The following is a 25730-nucleotide window of genomic DNA, read 5'->3' as shown; positions in this document are numbered from 1 at the left end:
GGGGGTGTGAGGGGGGAACACAAATAGAAGGTGAAATTTTACCTGCCCCTGAGGGAGTCCTGCGGATTTTCTCCCGGCAGCAGCAGGCGCTCTGCCTTTGTCTTACACGGCTGAAACATCTGTTGCAGAGGGGCGGCGAGGCCGCAAACAACCCCCACACACCCCGCGCGGCGCCCCCAGCCCCAGCTCGGCCCCCGCCGGGCTCCCGGACGCGGCGGCACCGCGTTAACCCTGCCCGCGCTGGGCGCCCGCCCGCAGCCCCTGCCGCAGTGCGCACCCCCGCGCGGGGTCCCGCCCCGCCCCGGCCCCCGCCCCGGCCCCCGCCCCGGCCCCGCGTCTCGGGGGTGCCCGGCAGCCCTCCCCGCGCTCGCAGGGCTGCGTGCAGCCCACCGGGGGCGGGGGGCGGCGGAGGCGGCGGCGGAAAGGGTTAATGGCCTAGTCGCAGACCCTAATTGTCAGACCTGGGCCCCGCTTCGTTTCAATTACCCTAAGTAGAGACTGAATGCGCAATTAACGAAGTCAGCTTGCCAACTGGAAAGCCGTCCCCGCTTCACATTGAGCAGAATACTCCACCAGCTGACTTGGACTAAGCAATTTCCTCCTCTCTCCCTTTCTCTCTCTCTCTCTCCCTCCCTCTCTCTCTCCCAACCCCCCTCCCTCTTTTTCTCTCTCCTTAATAATAAAATTATACCAAGCAGTTTGCGGTGTGGCAGGCGGCCAGAAAAGCGTTTCTTTAAACGCCGCCGTCTCACAATTAGGCAGCAAGAGGATTTGACACGCCGTGGCGGCCTGACAGGCGGCTTCCTCCCCTGGGGGCTGGGGGGAGGGGGCGCCAATTCCCTGGCTCCCCCAGGTGGAACGGGCCGGGAGGGGCTGGCGGGCTGCGCCTCCCCAACTGTCAGGGTGCTGCGCAAAGGGGTGTCGGGGGTGTCGAAAAGCCGGGAAGGGAGGGGTTGTTCCCACCCAGGCTAGGGAAGGGGGGAGCACTGCCTGGCTCCTCCGGAGATCTGGGGTGTCCAACAGGAGGACCTTGACCCCTCTGCCTTTTGGCTTCCAGCTCTTGAGTTCATTTTCTGGTTGACCAAGGGGTGCAGAGCTGTAGAGGGACCTCAGCCCTGCTGGACCTCCTGGACAAGTCACTGACCCTCTCTGGGCTTCTGTGAATCCCTCTGCAAAACGAGGGGGCAGTCTGACCTAGAATATGCTCTATAGAAAGTGCTTTCTGGTGGCTCACTGCTGCTAAGCAGCTGGACTCGTGGGCGAGAGGCAGAGGGAGATGTGGGCAGCACCAGGTCAGAGACCCCTCTCCAGCTTGGGCCGCAGATGGGGTGGGCCCCAGAGGCACATGGGAGAGTACCGGCTCCCCAGCAGCCATACAGGCAGCTAACAAATCGAGGTGACTTTGCAGGATTGCCCGGGGGTTGGTGCCATGAGAGTAGAGGGCATCTGACCATTGGCATCCGGGTCACCTGAGGTGGTGGACTGAAGATAAGTGCAGGTGCCCCCACTTGCTGTGTCCTGCGTCCAGCTTCAGGCTGTTCCTTCCACCTGGTGGGCCCTCACCCTTCCTCAGATCATTATGCCCCCTCCTGCCAGCCTCCCTGGACCACCTCCACTCTCACCCCGCAGCCTCTTAGGCTTCTGTCTGCCTGCCTGCTCCGGGAGGGCAGGGGCTGTGCCATTTTTTCCTCTAGATCCTCAGCACCCCACCCCACCCCACCCAACTGTAAGCTGAACAGAAATGGGCTTGACGAGGGAGGGAGGGAGGAATTGTGACCCAGGGGGTGTGGAGGACAGCAGAAGCTTGGACTTTTCTTCCTGATTGGCTACTGTACGTGTCCTGGCTGGCCTTCAGGACTGTCATCATCACACTTCTCTTTGAGCGGCTGCCCTTGGAGCTGTGGTGAGGTTAAACAGTGCACCCAGACCAGAGCTGAGCCCCTCACCCATCCCATCTGCCCAGATGTCCAGGCAACGTTTAACTGGCCCCTACTCGAGACAGTTTCTGCACTTGGAGCTTAGGACCAAACAGATGAAGAAGTCCCTGCCCTCATCAGGCTACATTCTGGTGAGGGAGGCACTTTTAAAACAGCTCATTATACCATTAATTATGTAATTACCACTGTGATAAGTGGCACCAAGGAGCCCTGCAGGGACCCAGCAAAGTGCCCAGGGGTGGGGGTGGGGAGGTGAGGGCAGGCCCTCATCTGGTGCCTGGGGTGGAATATTCCCAAGGTTCTTACCACCCCTGGGGCCCTCCGGTCTCCTGCCTCCCTGCCTTGTGGCTCCTCCACCTCTGGGCACCTCTGAGCTTTACCTTCCCCCAGGGCCACAGGCGTTCACCGTGCTGCTCCATTCCATGGCTTCACTGGTTCCTGCTGGTCTCGGGACTCCTTCCAGGGCTCAGGGAAGGTTCTGGGTCACTGACAACCTGCTAGGTGCTCAGATTCTCCTGACAAGGCCCTGGCTCTGCCCTTGCAAAGATCGCTGTGCACCAGTTACATCAGCGTTTGACACCTGGGAGCTTGTGATGAGCTGCAGCCCACAGACGGGTTCTCTTCAACCCTAGGGTGTTAAACTTTTTATTTGGTCAGTAGCATTAAGATGAGAGACTTATTTTTTTTTTTTTTTAAGAAAAAATCAAAAAACAAAATGCCCTCAGAGGCTCTGGCACTCGCATTCCCATGAGGCGGCAGCCTGCTGGAGTTCCGTGGGGCTCCCCCTCACTTCACTTGGGACCTGGGGCCCTCGCTTTGCCTCCATCCCCACCTGCTCGCTTCACTTGGGTGCCTCACCAGCCAGGCCCAAAGGAGATGGTTTTGTCAAATGGGTGAGGAGTTGTGGCAATAAGCCCCCATGCCCACCCACCCGTTCTCTTTACTGCCATCGACAGCTTGTTCTGGATATTTTCATAGGGTTAATATGACATTTACGCATTATTCATTCAATAAATATTTATTGTTCTGGGATATGGGGATATAGCTGTGAACAAAACCGGCCAAAATGCCTGCTCCCATGGCACTGTAGTTCTAAAGAGGAGAGGCCAGTCATAAAGCCAGCCAGCCACATGGCTTATTACAGGGAAGTGAGCACTTGATAGAAATAGGGGAGGAGCAGTACAGGGGGTGCTCTTCCAAACACTGTGGCTGGGGAGGGGTACCTGAGGAGGTGACATGAGCAAAGCCTTCGAGCTGAAGAAGCAAGCTGTGGAAATACCAGAATACTGTTCCCAGCAGAGGAGGCAGCCAGACAGGCCACTAGCTTATGAAGCCATTTTGGCAGAGCAGTCATGGTCCCTCGGGGCCCATGGGGTAGCACACAGGGACAGCTGGGGTGAGAGGTTGGGCTCTCTCACCTTTGCCTCCCCTCAGGCAGCGGACACACAGATCTTGTCCTATCCTCATTGTGCAGCTGCCTACAAGGCCAGGAACATCTCGGGAGGCCCCTGGTGGATCCCCTCAGATGCCCATGGCAGCCTCTGAGCCAGCCTGTTGGTTTGCTGACCTGGGGTCCCAAATATGTAGGCCATCAAACCGCAGGCCTCCTAGCTTATGACTTCTCAGCACTCAGGACCGCCTTGTCCCCACCGCCTTGTCTGCATTTTGACAGCAATGGGGAGAGGTGATTGCTTATTTCTGGAATGGTGAATAAAATTATCTAAAACCAATTACTGTCTGTAAGAGATTGGTGAGTATGGAGGGGATAATAGGTGAGTCTCCCCGGCCCCCAGGGGGGCTCTGGAATTGCAACAGTGTGGCTGCTGCTGAGTTCCCTCTTGCTACCCCACAACTCCCAACAGGGGGATGCCTGGCTGGCCACCTGGACCGCGGGGCCCCTCTGGCTCCGAAGGCCCAGGTCTGGGGGCCCATTGACCACCACATCCCAGAACCCACACAGCTCGGCAGTGGGGTGTGGCTGCAGAATGGGCTCAACTTTAGAAGGCAGGTACCCAAGTTGAGATGTGGGTGCTGTTGCCCAGTCTTTGGGCTGTGGGACTCCCGCAGGTTACTCCTGGAAATGGTGTTGTGGCTTCCGAACTGGGCCTGGCACTTCCAGAAACCAGCGCACTCGTGCTCGTACACCCTGTGGATGCCCCAGGGGTGAGGCATCCTCCTGGTGGGTTAGAACCCTGAGAACAGGACCTTCACCAACCTTAGGAGGGTCTCTGAGGCCTTTGCAGTTGGAACCTTGGAGGAGATAGCGTTGGTAGGCTTCCAAGGAAGGCTTTCCAAACATCTGGAGAGCCCAGAAGCCTCTGCTCCTCATTCAGACTTCCTCTAAAGAGCTCTGAGATCCTGCCTCACCTGGGGTTCCTAGCCTCAGCCCCAGAGCCTGGCCTGGGGCCTGCCCCACATCTGGAGAGAGTGCTGAGGCCATCTTCTGGCTTCTTGCACTTCTCACCCCTTAGCCTGCCCCTGAGTGTTCAGGACCTCCAGCCCCCAGGTCCCTCTCCAAGGCCCTGTAGAGGTGGACTACATGGCCTTGCTGGACTCCCATGGAGTTCTCCCGTGGGGCACGCATGGGGGCCCACAAGTGAGGAGGGCTGCATGTTGAGTGTGTTGGGGCTGTTGCCTGTATGCGGTGGTCCTGAGAGGCCTTCCTTTGAGATGGGGACTGTCTTGCTCTCTGGGAGTCTTTATGCTCCAGGATGGTCCCCCTCTGCCCCAAGCAGGGCTCTTCCCACTGGCTCACCTCCCCATCAGCCCCTAGGGCCAAAGACCCTAACCTGTCCCTGGGACCTGCAGGGCCTGGCTGTCTGTTTTGTGGACTCTGGAAGCTCATCCCTTCCCATCTTCGAGCCAGGCCCTTAGGATTCAATGGAGACCCCACAGGACAGCAGGAAAGCTGGCTAGTGATTTATTATTTTATTCGAGGTTTCCTACTTGGTATTCATCACTCACACTGATAGGGGAGGCTCCGGGTGATCCTGCCTCCTTCACTCCTCCCTGGACACCCCCGGGCCCCATCCCTAGCCTCCTGACCCAGGCAACTTTCTCTTTCCCTGTAGTTTGCAGGCCTGGAGTGGGTTGGGTTTTTACATTTTCCCCTACAGCTACAAATCAGGAAACTGGGTCATAAAACAACCTTGGGTAAGTGGAAGGGATGGAACCAGTGGCCTCACAGCCACTGCTGGGGGACAGAAACCTTCCTTCTCCCAGTCCACTCTTTTCCTTCCTCCTTCTATCTTCTTCTTTGTCTCCTACCCTGCCCCTCTCTCAGGAAAACCTCCAGCCCTAGCTGGGCTCCACCGGTGACCTGTGGGAGCTGCGGCAGCTCTGCCCCCGGCCCCCACTCCCATTTCCCTGACCCGGGGCACTGGAGGGACTGTGGGCCCAGGGACAGCAGTTAAGGGGTGACAGTAAGTGGCCAGTGACCACTGCTGCTCATGAGTGGACCTCCCTGACTGGGTCCTCCCTGGTCCCAAATAAAAGGGGGTGGCCTGGCCTTCAGGGCCTCAGAGGCTGCAGAGACCTCTGCCCTCCCCTTCGAGCACCTTCTTGCTGTCTTCCTCCAGTGCCTTCCTCTGGGTGGGAGTTCTTGGTGTGGGGTCCAGGGGAGGGGAGGTACACTCTCTGGGTCTGGTCACCTAGAGAGAGGAACTGCTCTGTGGGTGGCCTTGAAGGTAGGTCTCTTGCCCTCCAAACCTCACCTTTTCCTCCAGAAGGCCAGAATAGTCAAAGTGCTAAACTGAGCAAAGCTGTACCCAGTAAGCACTCCCAGCCAAGGGTGCCCCCGCCCCAGTGCCTTTGACGGGAGGGCAGAGGGCTAGGCTCATCACCCTGGCTCCCCACCCCCATTTCCTGGCTGATGAGATGGAGGGGGAGCAGCAGTGAGCCCCGTTGCGGTGCTGAAGGAAGTCCTGGGGCCCTGAACCTGCTCTTTGCTGTGTGCGGCCCTGAGAGCCTGTCTGTCTGAGCCTGCTCTGCTCCCTCCGAGCTGGGTGCCTGGCAAGACTTATCTTCCAGGAGTTGTCCTAAGGGACTTCTGTCCTAAGCATTTCACCTGCTATCTAGGGGACACTCCAGGCTGACTTACCCCCCCTCCCCTCAAGAACTCGGGGGCTCAGCCCTTGCCCAAGTGTCCACAAGGGCAGGTGGGGTAAGCAAGGATGGGGAGGCTAGACTGGACCAGAAGGAGCCCCGTGAGGGTGCGTTTGGGGGTGCCCCTAACGTCTCCCTCCAGCTGAACCCACTGAGGCCAAACTCCCAGTCTGTCCCCTCTGCCTCCTCCCCAGGTTCAAAGGTCACCATCTCTGCTAAAGGGGCCTCTTAGGGGCCCCTCTCCTGCTGCTGCCCACCCCTGCCTGCTGCCTGCCTATCTCCCCACTCTTTATCCTGTCCTAGTGCTCTTGAAAAGTAATCATAATCATAATAATTAATAACAACAGAGCCTGTGGCAGGCCTGAGGCAGCTCTTAAAGAGGCAGAGCCCCATTTTCTCCTGGCAGAGCTGTCGGACCCTGTTGGCTCCCAGAGCCAGAGCTGGGCGGAGAGCCTGGCTTTGATGCCATGCCTTTGTTCCTACAACCCTCCCTAACCCCCCTCCCGCCGCCTGGGGTTGGAGGGTGATGTTGGGGTGAGCATTTTTGCCTGCGTTCTCCATCAGGCACTGGGCTCTTCGTATTTTAATTGAACTGTCTTTTCTTAGAGATAGATGCTTTCACCGCATCCAGCTGCTCGTGTGTATTGGGAAACCCGCCTTTAATACAGCTCCGCTAAATTGAAAGACGCAGCAGCTGGACTGATTAAGGGGGGCGGGGAGAGGACACTGGTCATAGCACTCTCTCTTTTTAAGTGATGTTTTTGGTAATGCATTTTGGAGAATGTGAAGAAAAATAAAAAATAAAAGAAAAAGCTGTAGAAATGTTAATGATATCCACAGGACACTCAGCAGGAAATGGGAGCGACCTGGGACTCATAAAAGCCGAAATGTAATTTGTGCAGATATACGAGGCTGCGCCTCCAGAGCGGGCCTGGGTTTGCGCATTCTGGGCTCATAAACACGGGCCGGGAGGCGGAGCGCGACGCTGCGTCCTCTGGAGCAGGCCCTCCCTGCCAGGGGCTGCTGCTGACCCTGCCCGCCAGCCAGTGACACCCTAATAAAAGTGACTTCCACTGCCAGCCAGGTTGTACGCCTGCTCATTTCCTCTGCCCCAGGGTGGAAGGGGGCCGCCCACCCTCCCGAGCGGCCCGGGGCAGTCTGGCCTGCACCCTCCTCTGCAGAGGTCGGAGGTTGGGAGGCACGGGGCTGCCTACCTGGCTGGGAGCCACCAGGCCAGAGCCCAGCGCCGCCTCCAGCTCCTCTGGGCTGGCGTGTCGCAGCAGGCGCCTCCTGTAATGTTTGATCCAAGCCGCCAGGGATGGGACTGAAGTGGGTCAGAAGGGCGGGCACATTTCTCCTTGTTGGGGATGCCTGTGATAAAACCCGGGAGAGGCGGGCGGGAAGGCCGCCAGGCTGTGCTTGTCGTGGGGCCTGCTGGCTTTGACGAGCTTGGTGGGCAGGGGCTGGCCTTGTGGGTCCCCGGTCCCCTCTTGCAGCAACCCCGGTGTTTCTGTGCCTGAGTCCGGGTCAGCTGACTGCCGAGGTCAGGGAAGGTGGGCCCGGGCTGTGCTAACAGGGCTCCTGGGGGCTTCTGGCAGCCCTGGACTTGCCCCGCTCAGCTAGATGGAACCCCTCCCCTGTCCCTCCCTGGTCAGCCCCAATGCTGAGAAAGGAAAGAAGAGTGAGCTGGACCTCTTGGGGGAGCCCCCCACCCCCACCCCCACCCCACTTCTCTCCTCTTTCTCATATCTGTGTATGTCTCTCTTCTGTTTCTCTTCATTCCTTTCTTGTCCCTCCTATAGCCCCAGAATGTTGTGGGAGGCAGGCCACCCCTTCCCCTTTTGGTGTTGGGAACAGCTGGGAACTGGAAAGTCCCAGGTACCCACCTGGGGGCCTGGGCCTTGCTTTCTGCCCCTTGGCTCACCCACCAGCAGCATGATTGTGGGTAAATCCTGATCTCCCTGGGCCTCTCTGGCTGACTGCCAAACTCTTCGATGTGATTTCTCATGAGCCTGAAACGTTCCTTGTCCCCCCCCCCCACCTCCTTTGAGGGCCTTCTAGGGTGACTTGGCCAGTCAGTCAGTTAGGGGAACCTCTTAGCCTGGACACTGTAGGCCAGCCTGTTTTGTGAATCCAGTTGCTCTGCCCCAAAGGGCCCTCCCCTTCGCCGGGGTCATTTCCTGATCCAAGATCCTGCTTTGGGGCTGGTTAGACCTCGCCAGGGGCCCCGAGCCCCTAAAATCATAAACAGATGGGCTCTTGGCCTGGTGTGCCCTGGTCCTGACCCCGTGGAGATGGAGACGGGAGGGGCTGCCCAGGAGGGCTAGGGCTGCTTCCCACCCAACTGTGGAGCTCTCCTCTGTGGCCAAGGGACTGCGGCTTGGTCCCCCATTAGCATGCACTCCCTCACTCTGGGCCACGTAATCTGTTTACGCACCTATGATATCAAAACAGGAGGCAGGTGCCGCTGTCCTGCGTTACTGGGAGTCAGAGAAGGGGACGTTTTATGCCTACAATGGCTCCACAGCCCCTAATCGACGTCTGCTAGAAGGAACAGACAGATTCCAGATGGCATGGCAGTGATAGAGGAGGTGTGTGTGTGTGTGTGTGTGTGTGTGTGTGTGCGCGCGCGCGCACAAGGGCACGCGCCTGTGCGCAGGCTTGCTTGTATGCCTGTGTGTGCTTGTGCGTGTGCCTGTGTGTGTGTGTGTGTGTGTGTGTGTGTGTACGTACGCGCACTCTCCACAGGCTTTGGTGAGTGGCTTCTCGGGGCAGGGACGAACCTTCCTCGGTCCTGGCTTGGCGGGGTCACGCTTGAACACCGCCGCACTGGGACTCCATTGCAGGACCCAGCTGGCCCCAGGGGACAGGGGAGCAGGAATCGCTCAGCTAAATGCTTCTGCTGGCAGGGAAGCGCTGGGAGTGGTGGGTGGGGTGCAGGGGAGGAGCTGGCCTGGAGCAGGGTGGGGTGGCAGCTCCCGGGGGGCGACCGGGCACGGGGCAGTGGGTTTGGGCGCCTCCCGCGGCCACCCTTGGCCGGGCTCAGCTGGCAGCGGGGCGATGTCGGAGCGGGAATTACAGCGCACACCTCCCTGACACAGAAGTTGTCAATATGTGCACAGCTGGTGGGGAGGCTCAGCAAAGGGGAGACCGTTTAGAGCTGCGGGGAGAGGGGTGGGAGGCAAGCTCTCCGAGCGGAAGGGAAATGGCCCGTCTGAATCGCTCCCCCTCTCCCTCCTCCTCCCCGCCCCCGCCCCCTCCCCCTCCCCTCCCCCTCCCTCTCTCCCTTTCTCTTTTCACAGATAACCAGCCCGAGTCATGCAGTCTTTTCGAGAAAGGTGTGGTTTCCATGGCAAACAACAGAACTACCAGCAGACCTCACAGGAGACATCTCGCCTGGAGAATTACAGACAGCCGAGCCAGGCCGGGCTGAGCTGCGATCGGCAGCGGCTGCTGGCCAAGGACTATTATAACCCGCAGCCGTACCCCGGCTTCGAGGGCGGCGCCGGCACACCCGCCGGCCCCGCGCGGGGCAGCAAGGGCCTGCCGTCCCAGCAGTCCCTGCAGGGCAGGCCGGCCTTCTCTGGCTACAGCGTGCAGGACAGCAGCCCGTACCCTGGCCGCTACTCGGGCGAGGAGAGCCTGCAGGCCTGGGGGGCCCCCCAGCCGCCGCCCCCCCAGCCACAGCCCCTGCCAGGGGGCGTGGGCAAATATGATGACAACTTGATGAAAAAGGCCGCAGTGCCCCCTGGCAGGCAGTACCCAGAGCAGGGCACCCAGCTGCCCTTTCGGACTCACTCCCTGCATGTCCAGCAGCAGCTGCCGCAGCCCCAGCAGCCCCTGGCGTACCCCAAACTCCAGAGGCAAAAACTGCAGAACGACATGGCCTCGCCTCTGCCCTTCCCCCAGGGTGGCCACTTCCCCCAGCACTCACAGTCTTTCCCTGCTTCCTCCACCTACTCATCCAGTGGCCAGGGGGGCCAGGGCAGCGGGCAGGGCGCCCACTCCTACAAGAGCTGCACCGCACCGTCCACTCAGCCCCACGACAGGCCACTGGCCCCCAACGCCAGCCTGGCCCCTGGGCAGCGGGTCCAGAACCTTCACGCCTACCAGTCTGGCCGCCTGAGCTACGATCAGCAGAAGCAACAGCAGCAGCAGCAGCAGCAGCAGGCCCTCCAGAGCCGGCACCATGCCCAGGAAACCCTCCATTACCAAAACCTCGCCAAGTACCAACACTACGGGCAGCAGGGCCCGGGTTACTGTCAGCCGGACGCGGCCGTCAGGACTCCAGAGCAGTACTACCAGACCTTCAGCCCCAGCTCCAGCCACTCACCCGCACGCTCTGTGGGCCGCTCGCCCTCCTACAGCTCCACCCCGTCACCGCTGATGCCCAACCTGGAGAACTTTCCCTACAACCAGCAGCCGCTCAGCACTGGGGCCTTCCCCGCGGGCATCACGGACCACAGCCACTTCATGCCCCTGCTCAACCCGTCCCCGACCGACGCTGCTAGCTCGGTGGACACCCAGGCTGGCAACTGCAAGCCGCTGCAGAAGGACAAGCTCCCCGAGAACCTGCTCTCGGACCTCAGCCTGCAGAGCCTCACAGCTCTGACATCCCAGGTGGAGAACATATCCAACACCGTCCAGCAGCTGCTGCTCTCCAAGGCCGCGGCGCCACAGAAAAAGAGCGTCAAGAACCTGGTGTCCAGGACCCCGGAACAGCACAAAAGCCAGCACTGCAGCCCTGAGGGCAGCGGCTACTCGGCCGAGCCAGCCGGCACGCCACTGTCCGAACCGCTGAGCAGCACGCCGCAGTCCACCCATGCCGAGCCGCCCGAGACCGACTACCTGAGCGGCTCTGAGGACCCGCTGGAGCGCAGCTTCCTCTACTGCAACCAGGCCCGTAGCAGCCCCGCCAGGGTCAACAGTAACTCCAAGGCCAAGCCCGAGTCAGTGTCCACCTGCTCCGTGACCTCACCTGACGACATGTCCACCAAATCCGATGACTCCTTCCAGAGCCTGCACAGCACCCTGCCGCTCGACAGCTTTTCCAAGTTTGTGGCAGGTGAGCGGGACTGCCCGCGGCTGCTGCTCAGCGCCCTGGCCCAGGAGGACCTGGCCTCTGAGATCCTCGGGCTGCAGGAGGCCATTGGCGAGAAGGCTGATAAGGCCTGGGCCGAGGCGCCCAGCCTGGCCAAGGACGCCAGCAAGCCTCCCTTCTCGCTGGAGAACCACAGCGCCTGCCTGGACTCAGTGGCCAAGAATGCGTGGCCGCGGCCAGGGGAGCCAGAGGCCCTGCCTGAGTCCTTGCAGCTAGACAAGGGTGGCAGCGCCAAGGACTTCAGCCCAGGGCTGTTTGAAGACCCTTCTGTGGGCTTCGCCGCCCCTGACCCCAAGAAGACAACTGGGGCCCTCTCTTTCGGCACCAAGTCCACCCTCGGGGCAGCCACGGCAGACCCCGCCGCAGCCGCTTTTGACTGCTTCCCGGACACGACCACCGCCAGCTCGGCGGACAGCGCCAACCCCTTTGCCTGGCCCGAGGAGAACCTGGGGGACGCGTGTCCCCGGTGGGGCCTGCACCCCAGTGAGCTCACCAAGGGCCTAGAGCAGGGTGGGAAGGCCACGGATGGCGTGGGCAAGGAGAGTGCCCATGAGGCTTCGGCCTGCCCAGGCTTCCAGGAGGAGGAGCCCCCGGGGGAGAAGGCCACTGTACCTCGGGACTCGGAGCAGGAGGAGGCGGGCGGGGTGAAGGAGGAGGTGGGTGGGCTGCTGCAGTGCCCTGAGGTGGCCAAGGCTGACCGGTGGCTGGACGACAGCCGCCACTGCTGCTCTGCCACCGATTTTGGGGACCTGCCCCTACTGCCTCCCACCGGTCAGAAAGAGGACCTGGAGGCGGAGGAGGAGTACTCCTCCCTGTGTGAGCTCCTGGGCAGCCCTGAGCAGAGGCCTGGCCTGCAGGACCCGCTGTCGCCCAAGGCCCCACTGATGTGCACCAAGGAGGAAGCAGAGGAGGTGCTGGACAGCAAGACCGGCTGGGGCCCCCCGTGCCACCTCTCTGGGGACTCTGTCATCTTGCTGGGCCCGACTGTGGGTGCCGAGTCAAAGGTCCAGAGCTGGTTTGAGTCCTCCCTGTCCCACATGAAGCCGGGCGAAGAAGGCCCTGACAGTGTGCTAGCTCCGGGGGACTCAGCCACCCTGGCCCCGGATGCCTCCCTGGCCCAGAAGCCGAACAAGCCCGCTGTGCCCGAGGCACCCATTGCTAAGAAAGAGCCTGTGCCACGCGGCAAAAGCTTACGGAGCCGGCGGGTACATCGGGGTCTGCCCGAGGCCGAGGACTCCCCATGCAGGGCTCCAGTGCTGCCCAAAGACCTCTTGCTCCCTGAATCCTGCACAGGGCCCCCGCAGGGGCAGATGGAGGGAGCAGGAGCCCCAGGACGGGGGGCCTCAGAAGGGCTCCCCAGGATGTGCACGCGCTCCTTCACCGCCCTGAGCGAGCCCCGCACACCCGGGCCCCCAGGCCTGACCACCACACCCGCCCCCCCGGACAAACTGGGAGGCAAGCAGCGAGCCGCCTTCAAGTCTGGCAAGCGGGTGGGCAAGCCGTCACCCAAGGCGGCGTCCAGCCCCAGTAACCCGGCCGCCCTGCCGGTGGCCTCGGATAGCAGCCCCATGGGCTCCAAGACCAAGGAGACAGACTCTCCCGGCACCCCGGGCAAGGACCAGCGCTCTATGATCCTGCGGTCCCGCACCAAAACCCAGGAGGTGTTCCACTCCAAGAGGCGGCGGCCCTCAGAGAGCCGGCTCCCCAACTGCCGAGCCACCAAGAAGCTCCTGGCCAACAACCACCTGCCGGCCACGTTCAAGGTCTCGGGCAGCCCCCAGAAGGAGGGCAGGGCCGGCCAGCGGGCAAGGGTCCCCAAGCCAGGCACGGGCAGCAAGCTCTCCGATCGGCCCCTCCATGCGCTCAAAAGGAAGTCGTCCTTCCTGGCGCCTGTCCCCACCAAGAAGCGGAACCTGGTCTTACGGAGCGGCAGTGGGGGGGACGTGAAGGAGGAGGGGGCCGAGGACCCCTCCAGCCTCTTCAAGAGGATGTCTTCTCCCAAGAAGACTAAGCCCCCCAAGGGTAACAGTGAGCCCGCCGTGAAGCCCCCACCCCCAGAGGCCCCCGACGCCTGCCTGAAGCTGGCCTCAAGGGCGGCCTTCCAGGGGGCGATGAAGACCAAGGTGCTTCCGCCCCGGAAGGGCCGCGGCCTGAAGCTGGAGGCCATCGTGCAGAAGATCACCTCGCCCAGCCTGAAGAAGTTTGCGTGCAAAGCGCCGGGGGCCCCTCCCGGTAACCCTGTGAGCCCAGCTCTCCCTGAGAAGGACCGTGGGCTCAAGAGTGCCGGGGGCAGCCCAGTTGGGGCAGGAGAAGGTCTCTTAAATGTGGGCGCTGGGCAGAAGCTCCCAGCAGCCCCTGGGGCCGACCCGTTATGCAGAAATCCAACCAACAGATCCTTAAAAGGCAAACTCCTAAACAGTAAGAAACTGTCCTCGACTGACTGTTTCAAAACTGAGGCCTTCACGTCCCCGGAGGCCCTGTTGCCCGGGGGGACTGCCCTGGCGCCTAAGAAGAGAAGCCGGAAAGGCAGGGCTGGAGCCCTTGGACTCCCCAAAGGTCCCCTGGAGAAGCGGCCCCATCTAGGCCCGGCTCTGCTCCTGACCCCCCGAGACAGGGCCAATGGCGCTCAGGGGGGTGGGGAGGACAGCTCTGGTGGAGGAGGCAAGAAGCCAAAGACGGAGGAGCTGGGCCTGGCCTCCCAGTCCCCTGAGGGCCGGCCCTGTCAGCCCCAGACAAGGGCACAGAAGCAGCCAGGCCATGCCAACTACAGCAGCTATTCCAAGCGAAAGCGACTCACCCGGGGCCGGGCTAAGAACACCACCTCCTCACCCTGTAAGGGCCGTGCCAAGCGGCGGCGGCAGCAGCAGGTGCTGCCCCTGGATCCCGCAGAGCCTGAAATCCGCCTCAAGTACATTTCCTCCTGCAAGCGGCTTCGAGCGGACAGCCGCACCCCAGCCTTCTCACCCTTTGTGCGGGTGGAGAAGCGAGACGCATTCACCACCATATGCACTGTTGTCAATTCCCCAGGGGAGGAGCCCAAGCCCCACAGGAAGCCTTCCTCCTCCGCCTCCTCTTCCTCATCCTCATGCTCGTTCTCCTTGGATGCAACCGGGGCCTCCTTGGCCACGCTCCCTGGAGGCTCCGTCCTGCAGCCACGGCCCTCCCTGCCCCTCTCTTCCACCATGCATCTGGGGCCCGTGGTCTCCAAGGCCTTGAGTACCTCTTGCCTTGTTTGCTGCCTCTGCCAAAACCCGGCCAACTTCAAGGACCTCGGGGACCTCTGTGGGCCCTACTACCCCGAACACTGCCTCCCCAAAAAGAAGCCAAAACTCAAGGAGAAGGTGCGGCCAGAGGGCACCTGCGAGGAGGCCTCGCCGCCCCTCGAGAGAACACTCAAAGACCTCGAGTGTGTGGCCGCCACCGGCGCCACTGCCGCTGGCAAACCCCCGAGGCCCGAGGGCCCGGCCGACCCCGCCAAGCAGGGCTCGCTGCGCACCAGCGCCCGGGGCCTGTCGCGGCGGCTGCAGAGCTGCTACTGCTGTGACGCTCGGGGGGACGGTGGCGAGGAGGCAGCCCCGGCCGACAAGAGCCGCAAGCACGAATGCAGCAAGGAGCCACCGGCTGAGCCCGGCGGGGACACCCAGGAGCACTGGGTGCACGAGGCCTGCGCCGTGTGGACGGGCGGGGTCTACCTGGTAGCTGGGAAGCTCTTTGGGCTGCAGGAGGCCATGAAGGTGGCCGTGGACATGGTAAGAGTCCAGCCCAGCTGGGGTGGGGAGCTCGGGGTCCACGTGACGGGCAGGCGGGCAGGCAGGTGGACCATTGGGAAGCCCCCTCATCTTTCCAGAGCCATGGTCTGGGCCAGACACACCTACGATCACACATTCCTGTCTGGGGAGTTTTGGGGTGGAGTTGAGGCTGAGGCAGGACACCTGAGGCCTGCCCACCCCTGGGCCCAACTTCCCTCTTCAGCCCCTTGGCCTGCCTGGCCTGGCACCCAGCACACACACACACCCTGCATCTTCCTGCTCCAGTGCCCCCCACCCACCGCCCACCTGACTCTGCCCTGTGCCACCAGCTGACATGCCAAGGCCCCAAAGAACAGGCGGCCTCCCAAAATCGAACGTCAGGAGGGCCTTAAATGGTAGGACACCCCATTTCTTTTTTTTTTTTAAGATTTTATTTATTCATTCATGAGGGACACAGAGAGAGAGAGAGAGAGAGAGAGAGAGAGAGGCAGAGACACAGGCAGAAGGAGAAGCAGGCTCCATACTGGGAGCCTGACCTGGGACTCGATCCTGGGTCTCCAGGAACTCACCCTGGGCTGAAGGCGGCGCTAAACCGCTGAGCCACCCAGGCTGCCCGGGCACCCCATTTCCAGTGCTCACCTGTCTGCTTGGCCACTGAGGTGGAGCTTGGGCTTAGAGAGAGAGCCTCACAGCACGTGGTCAGATTGCGGCCCCTTGGGCAGGGTGGTCTGGGGACCTCTCACCAACAGTCACAGAATGCTCAGGAAGGCCCTCCAGTCATGGAGGTCCATGAGCAAGACCTCAGGCAGCCTCTGGCTCAGATCCCCGCACTGCCCATCACCCACCGTGCGCCTCTGGGCGCGGGCTCACCACTCTGAACCTGCACATCCTCATCTCTGGTGGGCACGGTGCCTCCCGGTGCATAGGGGCTGTCGGGGCTCAGTGAGGTCCTGCCCTTGGGAAGCTGGCCTGCCTGAGCGCTCAGCAACAGTCCCCTGCTAGAACCCGTAACAGTGGCCAAGCTGCGGCACGCTAGCCATTCCAGATGCCGGGGCACCACCTTGCTCCTTACACTCCCTTAGGGGTGCAGATGGCCGGAGGGCACAGGCAGCTGGGACCGGATGGGGGCTCAGCATCCTCTCCCTGGGCCTGTGCTCTTGCCCCACACACACACACACACTGACGGCCACTCCTGTGATGTGACGGCCACTCCTGTGATGTGACGTTCCCTGGCTCTGCAGCGCCTCTTCTGCCATCTCATCTCTGGGGGCCCCTGCCCCCACCCACTCCGCCCATCCCACTTCATGCATCCCCCTCCCCTTGGGACCAGCTCCTGTACCTGAGGGCCTCGGCCTCCCCTGGTTTCCTGCACCGACCTTCCACTGACTTCTCCCTGCCCAGATGTCCTGCCCAGCGGCCCCTAGCCTGACAGAAGAAACCCCAGTTCCAACGGACACTTGCTACTTTCATGCTTCTCCTCCCCCCACCCCTGTTTCTCTCTCTCTCTGTCTCTCTGTCTCTCTCCCTCTCTGTCACTGACTCTTGGCTCCTTCCCAGCCATCCTGAAATAGGCTCAAGTCTCCTCCATCATTAAAAAGTGATACCCTCAGATCACCAGTTCCCTCCTCCGACAGGTGCCCCACCAGGCCCCACATCCAGGACCTTCCCTGCCTCCAGGGCTCTGGGCCAGGCTGAGTTGCTTTTCTATGCTTCTCTGAGCCGGGGCTCCATCCAGTCTTTTCCAAGTCACCTGTACCCATCGTGATGGGCTAATAAGCTGCTCACCTGCCCCAGCCTGTTCTGGGTGCTCTGGTCTCACCTCAGCGACCTGCACTCACATTCTGCTGGACTGATGAGAGAGCCAAGGGTCAGAGTGGCACCGTGCTTTCCAGGTGTCACACAGCCGTTGCTTGCTGGAGCTGGAACTCCGCCCAGGTGGCCCACCTCTGCCTGCTGCGTCCTATGTCAGAAGTGGCCTAGTGGCCTCCCGCCCCTGGGGGCATCCCCCGGGAAGGTCGGTGGTGGGGGGGTAGAGGGAAGACACACCCCAGCAGGCCTCCCAGCTCACCCCCTGCATCTTCCTACCTCGCCCGAGGCAGCTCAAATGGAATCTAACAGGCTGCCCTCCAGAGATGGTCCTGGGCTAGGGCTGGGGCCAGGGTGTAAGCCTCAGAGGGGCACATTAAAGCAGCGTCTCCCCACCCAGAGGAGCAGACCATGGCCCCAGAACACCCTGGAGAGGTGGGCTGGCTCTGGGATTCCTGAGGGTCACGACTCTGTGCCCTCCCCTCCTGCAGCCTCGGCCTCCTCATGGCTGCTCCCTGCCTTGACAGCTCAGTGGCTGCATGCTCCCTTGGAGACACACAGACCTGGGTTCAAATCTCAGCTCTGCTGAGGGTGTGTTCTGTGACTCCAGCAAGTCACTGCACTCTGGGGGCCTTGGATGGCCACACCCCATCAGAAAGGCCGCAGGGCCACTCCCCAGTGCACAGGAGGGGCCCAGTCCTGGCATGCTTGTTAGTACCTTGGCCTCACTTTTGCTCTCTGCGGGGACAGCCCTCTTTCTTCTCTATCCACTCCTGAGAACCCCCACAAACCTCCTGCCCCTCACCCAGAACTACTGTGCACCCCATCTCCTCTCCGGGTGAGGCCTGCCCATGGATGCCAGCGATGCAGGCATATACCTCTCACTGGGTGTTATTAGGAAGTGGGTAGCAACACCCCTCCACCAGCCTGGGATCTACGGCAGGTCCACAAGCCCTGAGGGGGAGCAGGGGCTCAGAGCCCGGGTGCTGGGGTCGGAAGGGTGCAAGACCTCTGCCTCTGTACCTCGATTTCTTTGTGTCTGGAATGCCGCTCATGGGTTGTGGGAGGGCCTCAGTGCAAGTGAGGTGGCATAAAGCTGCTCCTCTGGCTGTTCCCCAACAAACCACCTGAGGGCTTGGCCCTGGTCTGGGCCCCCACTCCTGCTTTATTGCCCCTTTGTGGGCCAGAAATTGAGGGAATAATTGCCCCAGGAGGTCTCAGCCTTGACCAGAAGGAAGCAGCCCATCTAAAGGCATTGTATGAAAATCTGATGTTCCAGAATATACCAACCCCCCCAACTCCCTGCACCTCCCCACTCCCCCAGCGATGGAGCCCACCCCCTCCTGGAGCAGTACGAGGTGGTGGTTGCCAGCTCAAAGCCCAGCTCAGCCACTTACGTGAGCTGTGTGCCCTCAGGCAGGTTGCTCAGCCTCTCTGAGCTCTCATTGGTAACCTGGGTGGAATTATGATAGTATCAACATCATCTGGTTATGAGGAGGCTGCTTCCAGGCACGCGGGGCACATCCTGAACTACCTGTCCCAGTGGCTTAGCTCCAGGGCCTGGGCCTGCCACTGCCCTGCTCCCCGCTGTATCTACTCCCCAGCCCGTACAGCGAGGCTGCAGTTCTGGAGTCTGTGTGATTTGGGGCCCTGCCTGTCCCTCTCCAGGCCACAGATTTTGTCTCACTCTTCAGGGGCCCACCTTGGCCTTGCCCAGCTGTCCCGGCTGCGTCCCTCTCAGACAGCTGGGCTGGGCCTGGGGCACGTCAGCTCGGCCTCTCGGGAGACTGTGTCCTCTCCTCCATGGACCTGGGGAGGGGGTGGCCTCTCGGCAGGTGGGACAGCTCCATTCTGGGCTCAGTGCTCATGTGGTGCCAGAAAGGGTAGAAGATGATGATGATTGCGTCCACGCTCGCCTGGAGTGGAAGCCTCAGTTTCACTGTCTAGAGTGCGGTTCCTGACTCCTACCACCTCGAGGGCTGCGGGGCGGAGCCGGTGGGAGGGACACGCCGGTGCCCTGCACACAGAACCCCCCTCAGCGCCCGCTGTAGCCACAGCCAGCTTCGCCTCATCTGCTGGGCACGTGGCGTCTGCCTCTTGCTCTTCGCGATGTCCTGCCGGGGGAGGCGGGTCCCCCTGCACAGGTGGGATGGAGAGTTTGACTGACCGGCTGAGGTCACGCAACGCAGAATGGCAGAGCTGGGTTTTGAACCCATGAGGTTAGACGTTTATTGGCGAGGTTTGACATTCCCCGCACCAACAGGGTCCCCTCATCCAAGGTGCTAGCCTGGGGCTGCCACAGAATCAGCCCCCGGGGCACTTGTGCCTGGTATGGATCCCCAGGGACCCTCTCAGGGAAAGGAGGTGGGGGTCCATGAGGGGCCTGACAGTCTCCTCAGCCACAGACTCACCCCATCTTCCCTCTCTCCTCCCCAGACCTGTTCCAGCTGCCAAGAAGCCGGGGCCACCATCGGGTGCTGCCACAAAGGATGCACCCACACCTACCATTACCCGTGTGCCAGCGATGCGGGTAAGAGCCGGCCCCCGGGGCCAGGAAGGCCCTAGAGGGGACCCTGGGCACTGCCCCCTGAACTCTCCATCTGACCCCCTCGGCTTCCCTCCTCTCCTGCCCCAATTCTTTGGGACCTCTCTCGACTGCGACCTATACTGCAGGAGATTCATCAGTCTCAAGCCACCCGCTCTAGGAACACCCAAAGGCACCCAGTGCAGGCTGGAGGGTAGCCCAAGAGCCAGGAGCTTAGGAGTGCTTAGGAGTGCCAGGGGCTGGGGAGGCTCTCAGGCCTCAGAGAGGAAGGGGTACTGGGGCTGGGCCTTTGAAGACTGAATAGTTCACTGGGTAAAAATAGACTTCAACAAAAACCAAATGAGGTAGGAGGAGAGGAGGTTCAGTCCGGTTGGCTACAGGCAATATTAGTTGCAGGGGTTGACCCGGCCATGGGGTCTGGAGGCCGGACCAGGCCTCCCCACACCCTCTCCCCCTCGTCCTCTCCTCCCACTCACTCTCACCTGTAGCACAGCCTTCACCGAGCACCTGCTATCACCAGGCGCACGGAATAGCAGATTGCACGGGCCAGAGAGATCCGGGAGCCCCAAGCCTCATCGGCCACACAGGAAAACCCAAGCTCACACACAGTCCTTACTTCATTCAAAAAACAGACTACATCTGCAGAATCGTGGTCCTGACGAGGGCCTGTCTTGGGTGGCGTGCGAGGCCGCTCTGGCCGGGATTCAAGGCCCAGGCCATTCTTACCGTGGGTTTGGGTGGGTTCATGATGCCTGTGCACTCGGCTCCCCAGCTCGTTCATCTCTTCTTGCTGGGGCTCTTGGGAGCAGGGAGCAGTACAGCCAACACCGCCCAGGCTGTGCAGCCCCAGTCTTGTTGGGGCCAGCCCCCCCCCAACTCTGGCCGCCTCCCCCTGCCCCCCTGCCCCCGCCTCATGGATGGCAGAGCAGAGACCGCTTCCAGCAGGCCCTCCCACAGCCTGGGGACCCCTCCTCCGCACCTGAGTGCCTGCTGGCTGTGCCCCGGGCCAAAGGAACCCCTCCCTGTGCCACCCCACCTGCCCGCTTGGTCCGGGGCCAGCAGTGGCCCCAACTAAGCCATCCACAGGAGCACATCAGGACCAAGCGGTGACAGTTCTTTGGCCGGGGTGAGCTGCTAGCTCCGAGCGGTGAGGGGCTGGCTAGAGCAGGATGTGGGGCTCCTCATTGGCTGCCCTGCCGCTCTGAGCAGCATGGACCAGATGGACCAGATCTTAACTGGACTCGGCCACCTCCCCAGACACGTGCCCTTACCCCAGTGACAGCTCCCGCAAGTCGCATCCCTCCCTCTGCCATGATTAATGTAGCCCCCAGTCCGTGCCAGGCCCCTGCACGATCCCTGTTGCCTCTTTACAGACAGGCCGCATTACCCGTGGCCGCACTGAGCAGCACGGACAGACCAGGCCGTGCCCTCTCTCTCAGCCCAATACTGTCCAGCCCCTTGGGGTCTCACGTGTGATTGGGAAGGACAGGAAACTCATGATCCTTGCCCACAGTTCTGGAGACCAGACAGGGTGGAGTGTGCATGTGCCATGGGAGAGAGACATCCTGTCTGAGCTGGGAGGGAATCTAGGAGGGCTTCTTGGAGGAGGAGGTGACATTGGTGCCAGGCCCGGCCAGGTCAGAGGAGGTACACAGCAGCTGGTTAGTGGTGGAACGTACATACCAGGCTGTTTGAAATGACATCTTCGAAGGATCCCCCCATATAATAGGGATGTCCATAGAGCCCCAGGGGTTGGTTCAGGAAGGGGGCCTGGAAGCTGGCCACGTGAGACACTGACTCGATCGATCACAGCTGATGGCATACAGCAGCCACCCCGGTGGGGAAGAGGCTCACTGCTGTGGAGACTTCAGGGGCACTGAATGCTCTGGCCTGAGGCTGGGGGAGACAGAGGGAGGTGTGGGGCCAGACGCCTGACCTCTGCATGCTGGGGGGCGGCTATGAGGCAGGACCGGGCTGTGCTGAGGCTATATGAGCTCCTGGGCTCCGGCCCCGCTGGCCAGCCTAAGGGCCCGTCCCTGGTGACACGGCGGTCCCTGGCACACTGGGCTGTGCGCTCTGCCCCTCCAGCTCCCTGTGGGCACTCATGCCCCGTGGGCTAGGCTGCACACCACACAACTCAGCGCCCTGCCCAGATGCCCTGGAGACTCCACTCTGCCCCAGAGGAGCTCCCGAGCCGCTTTGCAGAGGCCAGGGATTCAGGGCGGGGGCACCAGCCAGACAAGCTGGGAGAAAGTGAGCCAGGCAGCCGGAAGGCGAGGTGACCGGGTGCTCCAGGGTGGCAGGGAAGGCTGGCCAGGGCGCCCATGGCCGAGCAGGAGGGGCGGGAGAGCAGAGGATCTGAGGGCCTGGGCAAGCCATCCAGCGTCTGGCAGGCGGGAGCCCCAGGCCTTCATCAGACCCGTGCACCTACCCAAGCCCCAGATCTGCCAAGCAGAGGTCTGTGGGGCTCTCCAGGTGTCAGGCTCTTAGACCTCAGGGCACCGGGGCTGCCCCCCTCTACCCTCCCCTGCCCACCCCCCCACCCCCCGCAAACCCAGTCCATTCAACCCCATTGAGGAGCACCTCTCTGGGGCTCAGTGACTCAGAACCGTGGGCAGAAGCCCACATGCCACGCGGCCTGTCTCAGCCTTTCCACACTCGGGGCCTGGGGCCACTTGGGCAGCAGGGCCCCAGGCTCCCCAGGTGCAGACACCAGGACAGGCACCAGGAATGGATGACCTGGCCCTTCCCTCCGGCTCCCCTCAGCATGTCCAGGGTGGGTGTTGGGGGTTGCCCAGCAGGCCGGCTTTGGAAGCGGTGACCTCCTGCCCTCCCCTTGCGGATACCCCAGCCCTTGAGGTAGGGCCTGCAGTGGGGTGGGGGGCAGGGACACCACGTGTGCAGCAGGCCGGGTTTTATAGCTCAGTGCTCTGCGGCGGCTGTGAGTTCACAACCGCTTTGGGTTTGCCCGAGCACAGGGAAGAGGAAAAACTCATGATCTACCTCCAGCCGCTCGCCCTAAAGTGCAGAAACTCACAGGCAGTTTCCAGTCTGAGGCTCCCCAGCTTCTGGCAGGGGTTGGTTGGAAAAAAGGGGAGACAGCCGCAGGCCTGGAGCCTTCCCAGCCCTGCCCTCGGCCCGTGAATCTGCCCTTGCCTCCCCGCCCTGCTCACCAGCCACCAGGCTGTCCTGATGCCCGGCACAGAGCCACAGCCTGAGCAGGAGGAATGTGCTGGAAGGGGAGGACCTGCTTGGCCAGCTCAGGCCTCTGGCTATTTATGGGTTTGGGGTTTGTTCAGAACAATGGCCAGCCAGCAGGGCATGGGAAGGAGGGGGGTGAGCCCAGAAGGCAACTGGCAGACGGGGCCTCCTGGGGCAGAAGCCAGGGCCTCCCGAGATGGCAGCAAGCAGTGGAGTGGGGACTTGCTGGGATAACAGCACACCCCTGGGCCAAAGTGGGCGGCAGGAACTGGCCATGCTCAGCCATCCTCTGTTCCCCTGGGCTGACCAGGGCCAGCTGGGATTCACTCAGACCCAAGTCCCCAGTCTTCCCCCTGCCCCAGACTCAGGTCTGCCTCCCCTTCTCGCCCCCTCCCTGCCAGGGACAAACCCACGACCTGAGTGCACACCCTGAGTCACACACGTACAGGTGGCTTATATACGTTGCCCTCCTCAGTCCCCATGCTAGAGACACAGGTGGCATCGGGCTCATTTTACAGATGTGGAGACCAAGCTCAAAGAAGTAGCTGACACTTGAATCCAGACCGGTGACTGCTCCGCCCCGTCCATCAACCCACTGGGTATCAAGGCCTTCTAGGCGCTGGGCATGCATCCGGGGCAAAAGGCAGAGCTGGCACAAAGGCACGAAGCTTGCCTTCCTGTGGGCCAGAGACCTCTAGGAGGAAGTGACAAGTGCAGCCAAGCGAGGATGGTGGGGCAGGGGCGGGAGAGAGATGGGTGTGGGGGGGTCTTCTGTAGCCAGGGAGTCAGGGCTGTCCTCCCAAGTGACCTTCCAGTGAGAGGAGAGCAAGCACCCACCGGCCGGTGGGGCAGGAGGCAGGTGGAGGCCAGTTTAGCCGTGATGGGAGTTTAGACCTTGGAGAAGTTCAAGCCAGTCTGCTTTACTTTTTGCAAAGAAGCTCTATAGCCCAGGGTATCATGGGCACTGGGTCCCCTCCCCGCCTGGCCCCCTGACCAGACACCAGCAGCAGCCCTAACCACCCAAACTTCTTTTCGGTGGCAGGTTGCATATTCATGGAAGAGAACTTTTCTTTGAAGTGTCCCAAACATAAGGTAGGTGACCTCAAGCCTTCCCTGGAGGGGGTCCTGGCTGGAGGGGAGCCCCTCCCCTCTCCCCACCCTGCCCTGCGGACCCGCAGCAGGACCCAGCCCCTACCTGTCCACCCCAAAACCTTATTATTCGCGGTTTATCTGCAGCCTTTGGGGCAGGTTGGCACACGCTGATCATAAAGACCGCCTTATAACGAAACAGGTCCTGAAGGAGGGAGCCACCCCGGGTGAGGGACAGGAGGGGCAGGCAGGGGCACGGGACGATGGGCACGGAGGCGACGGAGGCAGGGTGGGGTAGAGAAACATTGGGCTTGACCAGAGGCCTGGGGCCTCCCAGGGAGACTCGCGCCCGGGGCCAGAGCCACGCCGGGGGCGGGGCTGGGAGGAATTAGCCCCGAGCACGTGTCCGCCGCCCGGGATAACCCGCGCTCGGGCGTCTCTCCTCCCGCAGAGGCTGCCGTTGTAATCGACCCCAACGGCCGGAGAAGCCGCCGAAGCCCGCCTGCCCGCCCGCCCGCCGCCGCCGAGGAGAGGAGCCGCCTGCGCAGCCCCCGGGCCTTTGAGCTGCTCCCAGCGCGGGTCCAGAGCCGATCCTTGATCCGGATTCCGGATCTTGGATCTGGCCGCCTAGGGCTGAAACTTGCGGTCCCGGGTTGGTTAGAAAACACGTTCCGGAGCCGCCTGCTCCCGGAACAGGACGACACAGGGCGTTCCCGCCCACACCCCGGGCCAGGCTTGGAGAGGGGGAGCCCGCGGAGCGGCCAGACTCCTTGGGGCACCCAGGCTCCGGCGGGGATTGGAGACGCCTTTAGCCTGGGGACACGCTTCTCCCCTGGCGGTTCCAAGACGACGTGGCACACATTCCACGTGGGTGCTGCCGCCGCCGCAGCCGGAGTGGCCTGCAGCTGAGCGCCTGGGGGTGGGGGTGGGGGTCCGAAGGGCCCCGGAAGTGGCGGAGGGCGGCTCCAGGCTCCGAGGCGAGGGGTGGGGGTGGGGAAGGAGCCCCAGCCTTTCTGGAGAGGACTAGGCCGGCCGCGTAGGGTAGGAGGCCGGGGGCTTGGGAAGGAGCCTTTCCAATCGCGTGCCAGCGCCCTTTCCCACCCGCCCAGCCTCGGCCACCACTTCGCGCGGTTTGGGCAGAGCCGGGGAAGTCCCGGACCCATGCTCAGGGGGTGCGGGCTCCCCGGGGGTGGGCGGGGCTGGGGCACCCCCTTGGCTTGTGTCGTCCCCTTTCCAGTCCTCCGCGCCACCCCTGGAGCGCCCCCGGGAACACGAAGGAAAGGAGTGGCGAGCAGAGCGCGCCTCCGGTGGACGCGTGGCCATCCCTCTGCAGGACCACCCGCCTCCGGGGACCGCAGCGCCCACTCGGCACGGGAGCAGAGACAGCGCTAGATTCGTGTACAAACCTGTGTACCCCTCTATATATATGTTACATAGAATGTATATATGTTGGGAACATGCTCGCTTCTCCCGTGTGTCGCCGCCGCCACGCGTCGTGCGTCCCTCAGCACGGGGCCCTTGCCGGGAAGGGGGCCGCGGCGATGCCCGCCTTCCCCATGCAGCCACCGCGGGCCCAAGCCAGCCCCCGCCAGTCCGTCCGCCTGTCCGTCCGTGTCCTCAGCTCTGTCCACGCTTCGATAGGCCTGACGCAGCCCCCAGACCGGGGCTGCCCTAGCAACTTCCTGTACATATGACTGTAAAATGGTAAACGTGTGTATTATATCTGGCCTCGTTATATAGTGTATATATATGTATACATATACATATATATAATATATATGAAGACTGTAAATGTTAAGACGACTAGTGTTCTTATTAGTATATTGCTTCACACTGAAGATTGTGTGTATCGAGCTGTTTCTAAAAGATGTTTATTTTCCTTAAGAGTAAAAAACAGTCATTGCATTCAGAAAAAAAAAAAGTCAATAAAGATACAACGATTGTTTTGGAAGTTTGCAGCCCGTGGATTCTAACCAGATTCCGCTGGGAGAAGGGGCCAGGCCTTAGGTGGGGGGGGTGGGGGCTGGGGGGCTGGAGAGGAAGGTTCATCAGGGCACACGTGGGCAGTCATGGATTCTGGTTGTCACTGCAGGTACAGAAGACAAGCCCCTGCTGTGTGGACACCGATCCACCACACTCCCTGTGGCCTCAGGGTCTCAGGTTGTGATGGGGGCGGGGAAGACTTCCCCAAGAACCCA

General features: G+C 61.8%; 1 protein-coding gene across 10 annotated transcripts in view; it reads left to right on the top strand.

Annotated features, from left to right (window-relative positions):
* Positions 1-25483, top strand: part of RAI1 (retinoic acid induced 1) — a 121341-nt gene extending 95858 nt beyond the window's left edge. For 6 of the 10 annotated variants that reach the window (XM_049110284.1, XM_049110288.1, XM_049110287.1 and 3 more), the window contains 4 exons: positions 9344-14891; positions 19134-19227; positions 23486-23535; positions 23680-23972. In XM_049110284.1, coding sequence (XP_048966241.1) covers positions 9360-14891; positions 19134-19227; positions 23486-23535; positions 23680-23706 — 5703 coding nt within the window. In that variant the 5' untranslated portion in view covers positions 9344-9359 and the 3' untranslated portion in view covers positions 23707-23972. The other 4 variants (XR_007410797.1, XR_007410798.1, XM_035716910.2 and 1 more) reach the window with 4 other exon arrangements.
* Positions 25484-25730: the final 247 nt, after the last annotated feature.

The sequence above is a fragment of the Canis lupus genome, chromosome 5 (genome assembly GCF_003254725.2).
Source record: "Canis lupus dingo isolate Sandy chromosome 5, ASM325472v2, whole genome shotgun sequence".
NCBI lineage: Eukaryota > Metazoa > Chordata > Mammalia > Carnivora > Canidae > Canis > Canis lupus.
The sequence above is the reverse complement of the archived record's forward strand: the minus strand, read 5'-3'. Positions and strand labels throughout refer to the sequence as shown.